The sequence below is a fragment of the Pelobates fuscus genome, chromosome 13, assembly GCF_036172605.1.
Source record: "Pelobates fuscus isolate aPelFus1 chromosome 13, aPelFus1.pri, whole genome shotgun sequence".
In the NCBI taxonomy this organism is placed as follows: Eukaryota; Metazoa; Chordata; class Amphibia; order Anura; family Pelobatidae; genus Pelobates; species Pelobates fuscus.
The window spans coordinates 2,952,682-2,959,619 of NC_086329.1; the positions used below are offsets into that span (position 1 = coordinate 2,952,682).

General features: G+C 40.2%; 1 protein-coding gene across 1 annotated transcript; it reads right to left on the reverse strand.

Moving 5' to 3' along the window:
• Window positions 1–2,652: 2,652 nt before the first annotated feature.
• Window positions 2,653–4,885, reverse strand: LOC134583429 (cytochrome P450 1B1-like). The gene has a single exon (XM_063440341.1). The coding sequence runs from the start codon at window positions 4,804–4,806 to the stop codon at window positions 3,238–3,240; it is 1,569 nt and encodes a 522-aa protein (XP_063296411.1). The 5' UTR covers window positions 4,807–4,885; the 3' UTR covers window positions 2,653–3,237.
• Window positions 4,886–6,938: the final 2,053 nt, after the last annotated feature.

Below are 6,938 nucleotides of genomic sequence, written 5' to 3' on the forward strand. Positions count from 1 at the left end.
AAGAGGCCGGGGCTATTAGGGCCAGGAGGGGGTGTTAGAGGTGGGATTAGAGGCAGTGTAAGAGGCAAGAGAGGGTGTAAGAGGTGGGATTGGTGCCCCTTCATAGTATCACAGGACGGTATGACAAGAGACAGCTGCACCCTGCCAAGATGATGCATTAGTTCTGAATATTTAGATTTGGGGAACCTTAACAAAACAAAAACCTTCAAATTGTCCATGTTATATGAAGTGCAAGCTCCTGTGGGCAGGATTGGGCCAGTTTAGCAGAGAATTCTACATGTAAATCAGATTCTTTAATTGTCACTACTTCTACAACTCACGGTTTAGTGAATTAGCCCCTCTGTAGATCTTATATTGGTATTGAAAATTAATTGTGAAAATGTAGAGGGTCCCCAGGGCAATAATAGGGGCAGATAGTACGGAGGCAGAAAAAAAACAAACCCCACACCGCTATTATACTTAATAATAAAGTCAGAATTCATGTTACAATATGCAGCTCGTAAGGCACACACCACTTTATATATATATATATATATATATATATATATATATACACACACACACACACACACACACACACACACACACACCTCATCATTATGACACATATTATAAACACATACACATTTTATAATTATTACACACAGTTTATATATTCATTTATTACATATTATATACACACACACACACACACACACACACACAGTTTGTATATATTTATTACATATTATACACACACACACACAGTTTGTATATATTTATTACATATTATACACACACACACACACACAGTTTGTATATATTTATTACATATTATACACACACACAGTTTGTATATATTTATTACATATTATACACACACACACACAGTTTGTATATATTTATTACATATTATACACACACACACACACAGTTTGTATATATTTATTACATATTATACACACACACACACAGTTTATATTTATTACATATTATACACACACACAGTTTGTATATATTTATTACATATTATACACGCACACACAGTTTATATTTATTACATATTATACACACACACAGTTTGTATATATTTATTACATATTATACACGCACACACAGTTTATATTTATTACATATTATACACACACACAGTTTGTATAGATTTATTACATATTACACACACACTGTTTATATTTATTACATATTATACACACATACAGTTTGTATATATTTATTACATATTACGCACACACAGTTTATATTTATTACATATTATACACACACACACAGTTTATATTTATTACATATTATACACACACACACAGTTTATATTTATTACATATTATACACACACAGTTTGTATATATTTATTACATATTACGCACACACAGTTTATATATTTATTACATATTATACACACACACACAGTTTGTATATATTTATTACATATTATACACAGACGTCCGTGAATAGATTAGGACAGAGGGCCACTGATACTGTGAACATGGAGAATTTAATTTATTCAGATTTGTAGGCAGATCTATAATCAGGAATATCTGTTGTATGGTTTTATGGGACCAGTCATTCAAAGGGATTTATTTACGAACAGTGAAACAAACACAATCTCCTAATTTAGCCTTTGCTCCGCACACCGATTCTATTTTATTACAGTTTAGTAAATAGGCCCCTCACACCATGACCTGCGCACCCTTGAGGCTGCAGTGGGTATTAAAATTACAGGAAATATTGTGCCATATGTATGGAGGGCAACTATGGGGCACAGCAAGAATTCCTTTAGATTTAACTGTGAATCACCCACAATGAATACACAGCTCTGGAGTGGAGATTACAATACTAACCCAATAATATCTGGCTTTATTTACTAAACAGCCACTGGGCTACTCACCTGCCCTTAGTAAATAGACCCGCTGAGGGGCAATTGTACAATTTGTAGGTTCCTAATATTTCCCCAAATCCAGAGCTCCCTCCAGCAATATTCCTGGGTTTAGTTAAATCCCTTTATTTACAGAGTTCAGGTAAACAGAAATAGGTTTAAATGGATTGCAGGTGTTCCTAAATTAAATAACTCACACAAAAGATTGGAATATATATATTTATTAAAATAATTCATTAATACGATTGCACATGGTTAAATCAGTACAGACACAAATTGCAGAATGTGACTATTTCCTGTGCTCTGGGTTAAAAGGCTGATAATTCACAATGTAGATTTAAGAAAAGGTTAAAATTAAACAAAGATTCATTTATTTGGGTTTATATTCACTTAAACTTACTTCTACTCTACTGCACATGTTGGTGCTATAAATGAAGTCTCACTATGTGTGTTTATATCTCAGGAATAAGACAGTTTTAACATGAACCATCTCCGTGTCATTAGGCTCAATTAACGTTAAATAGAATATAAACCATTTCAAATTCATTAACAAATATTGAGTTCAAAAACGACATTTGCATTAAAAATAAAACCATATTCAAAATACTCTTATTAATTAATAATATATATATTGTTTCCTCTAACTGACCTACAGTGAGACCACATTGTAATATTTAATGCCAATTATTTGTACTTTATAACAAAAATAGAGAAATGAGACAGGAGAAAATCTGCTCTTATTTTATATGAAAAGAATGGAGTTTTGTTCTACTCCGAGATATAAAACAGTATTTAGTAAAATACTTAATGGTAGGTAGGCTCAGTTAACCCCTTATTGCCCACCCTTCCGCAGAGCCATGAAGTAAAGCAATGTGATTGTAAAGAAAGTGTTTATTACCCTGATCAGACTGGAGTACATCCTGAGCTGCTCCAACACCATGGCCAAAGAAGGCCGGCTTAGCATCATGGGTGTTGTAGTTCATATCAGCTGGCGAACTAGTAGCTCTTACTAATGGAGCCAGGCGTCCCCCCTCATTCAGTCCTGGTTTCAGTTACTCAGAGCTGCCCAGCCTTTGTGGGTTCTCCTAGGATGCCCTCAGCCAGTCTGTACACAGAGTATTGAGGGGGGTCAGTGAGAGCAGGTAAGTTGGTATTTTCTATCTCAATGTAACCTGTTCTGCAGGAGTTAAGGGGAATCTGGTTGTTTTGTATGAAATGTTTAGGTCTTCACTCACATGCACCAAATCCAGTCCCTCCCTCTGCGGCTGTGTAGATTGTGATCCAGGGTTAGTTCAATACTCTACTTTACAGGGCTAAGATAAGGACACCCCTGATTGTCCCCAAGTGAACTTGTTCCTCTGAGCTCAGTTTTGGCTGAAGCGACCCTCGCCATGTCTTGCTATTACAGAGATCCTGTATGGCAGTGGTTTGAGAGACAGGCCATTGATACAGTCCATGCTGAGCTGGTCTCCTGGGTGGGACAGAACCGAACACTGGTGAAGTATAATGGAGGCGAAGAGGAAGATCTGCAGCATGGACAGCTGGTCTCCAATGCATCGCCTCTTGCCCACTGAGAATATCATTACCCCATAAGTCAGGTCTCGGTCAATCTGTCCATTCCCATCGAGAAACCTGCTAGGATCGAAGACCTCTGGGTTGGTCCATTTGTCCGGATCATGGTTCACAGACCACTGGTTGACAAACACCACCGTGTCATTGGGAATGTAGAAGCCATTGATGAGGACATCACTGGTGGTGGAGTGAGGAATAGTTATAGGGACAAAGCTGGTGAAACGCAGGGTTTCATAGATAAATGCTTGGAGATAGGGGAGCCTTGGCTTGTCCTCTACTTTGGGAAGTCTCTCCCGTCCCACCACCAGGTCTACCTCTTCTTGCAGTCTCACCTGGATGTGAGGGTACTTGACGAGGAGGAGAAGGATCCAAGTAAGAGCTGTGGAATTTGTGTCCTGTCCTGCTCCCAGCAGATCTGTCACTGTTCCTTCAACATAGTCCTTGCTCAGTCCATCTCCGGCCCCAGACCCATGCTCTATGTGTCCTATGAAAGCATCACTCATGTCCCTGGTTATGTTGGGACAGTACGTTTGGCGATGTTGAGTTATTTTATCTTTCACAAAATCAAAAAACTCCTGGTTGAGGTCCTTGAAGCTCTTGTAGAGACTGCGGACAGGGTTTGGAAATGCTTGAAGCCAGGGCATGATATCCACAAGGCTCCCAGCTCCAACAGTCTGACCAAATTTGTCATTTCTGCCAACCAGAGCTCTGAACTCCTGATCATCATGGCTATAGCGCTGGCCAAAGCACAGGGCACAGATAACATTGGCCACGGCTACAGTGCACTCATGGTATGGGTCAAAGAATTGGCCATTGGAGCTCAGTTTAAAGAAGATTCTAATCAAGTCCTGGACCTCTGCAGACACATGCTGCTCGAAGAGCCTAGTGGTGTCTGTATTTATGGTGGAGAAAGCTCGAAGGGTTGAGTGTGCTATTCTCTTGTGAGCCTTCCATAGGTTGGTGTACCTACCAAAAGCCATGCTCTTACCCCCAGAGACTACCTGGAAAGAGGTGAAGTTAGGTCTACCTGCAAATTCTGCTCCATACTTGATCAGGGCTTGTTTGATGGTGGACTCTCCATTCAGGACAATGATGTCATGCCTGCCTAGCCGGATCTGGAAGACATTGCCATACTTTTGTGCCATCTTACAGAAAGTGAGGTGTGGCATTTGGCCAAGTTGCATGACATTACCCATCAAAGGCCAGGGAAAAGGTCCAGGGGGAGTATTTTTCTGTCCATGGCTCCTCACCCACATACACGCTTCCAGGCAGATCAGAAATGCAAAGGAGAATATGAGAGCAGGTTGGATCTTCTCCTTCCAGTCCATCCATGGTTCTGAAACCTGGTCAATAGCTTCCATTGGAGTCCACTTTATTTATCCAATGTCTCTGAATGAGTCTTTCAGGAGTCGGGTCGCCCAAATGTCCACACAGGTTGTCTTCACAGAATGTACTTCATCCAGCAACGCAGAGATACTTGTTACTGCTGTTGAAGGCTGCAGACTCTGGGTATTGTTCCTGATTTTTTCCAAGTCTGTAACTGTGTGTGTGCAGGGCTCCTCTGCTTTCTTTATAGCATCCATCAGGGAAGGAGCAGACCTTCTCCCCTCCCATCATAGTAGCCACAGGACCCCCCCTCAGCCCCATCCCACTCAGGATATGGGATACAAAAACACAATTTGCAGCTTCACCAACCTCTCTCAGCCAGTCAGCTAAGGTTGATGGGAATAAGAGTCACCCCAACAGCAGAGAGTGACAGCTTTAAAAAAAAAAAAAAAATGTTTTTATTAAAACTGGAGACTGTCATTCCACGGTTGCTGAAGCAGAATTCTAAAGGTGTTTAATTAAGGAGCAATCGAGGGGTCAGACATCATGAAACATTAATATGTGGGATGATACTATGTATTGCTGGAGGGGAGGGCAGTGGGGTACCCGGCATTAACCCTTCCTGCCTGCTCGAGATTACTGTGCACCGACCCCAGACTGAGCTCTCCATTCCACAAGGGCCTGATTGTAAGCTCTTGGGTACAGAGGTAATGTGGACTGGTTCTCTTGTCCGTATGCAAACAGAGGCATTCATAGAATGAATGGGTGTGTAACATCAATGTCTGATGTGATCCCTGGGCAAACCATTACTATCATAACATTATACACAAATATCTCAACTTTATACACAAACATTACACAAATCTATCACAACTTTATACACAAACATTACACAAATCTATCACAACTTTATACACAAACATTACACAAATATCTCACAACTTTATACACAAACATTACACAAACATCTCAACTTTATACACAAACATTACACAAACATCTCAACTTTATACACAAACATTACACAAATATCTCACAACTTTATACACAAAAAGTTGCGTTAAATGGACACAAATCATTTCCACATATGATGAGAGCAATAACCAGGATTACCATATGGAGCGAGTATCGCTCGGGACCTATGGATTCTGCTTATTGAGGAGCAAGCTTTGCTCCCTGCGACATAAAGTCTGCAGTCGTCCCTGTTTTATAAACTAAATATATAGTTAACAAAAACAGTTGAAAATACAAATTAAAAACAATTTAGGACATTCGCACAACATTTATCCAAAATCCCTGGCTGTACAGCTTCTGCAAAGAATCCTCATCAAACCAAGTATGCCCTTAAAGAAACACTATAACCACAACAACACAGAGTGCCCAATGTAAGTAATCAAAGCCTTTAAAACAGCTTGATGTCTTACCTGGGGTCCCCTGGGGTGCTGCTCCCCAGCTCCTCTCTGCTAGAAGGTCTTCATTGAGCTAGCCGGTGGCACAGGGCTTCGTTCACTGGCTAAGAGTGATTACCCAACACTCTTCAGGGATGGCGCCGACCACAGGTAAGAGATCAAAACGCTTTGACTACTTATACTAAGGTCACCGATGCACTATAACCACTACTGTGTGCTATAGTGGTTATGGTGATTGGAGTGTCCCTTTTACGGTATGTGGCATTACTGAACTTATCCTACAAATATTGATTTATTGGCACAGAAATGGACTCTACTCTATAAACCTGAACTATAACTCCCAGCAGCCATTTATCTACCTCAGTAATATTGTACAGAAAGGCGAAAAACTGGAAAAAACTAATAAACAAACCCACAACATTACAAAATGCTCAGTACAACCTAACCTACACAGTACATCTAACGTGTGTGGGAGCATAGGGTGTCCCTTTAATAATATAAACCCACCCAGTATAACTAACTGTAACCTAACCTGCACAGTGCATCTAACGTGTGTGGGCGCCTGGCGTGTCCCTTTAATAATATAAACCCACCCACCCAGTATAACTGTAACCTAACCTACACAGTGCATCTAACGTGTGTGGGAGCCTGGAGTGTCCCTTTAATAATATAAACCCACCCAGTATAACTAACTGTAACCTAACCTACACAGTGCACCTAACGTGTGTGGGAGCCTGGAGTGTCCCTTTAATAATATA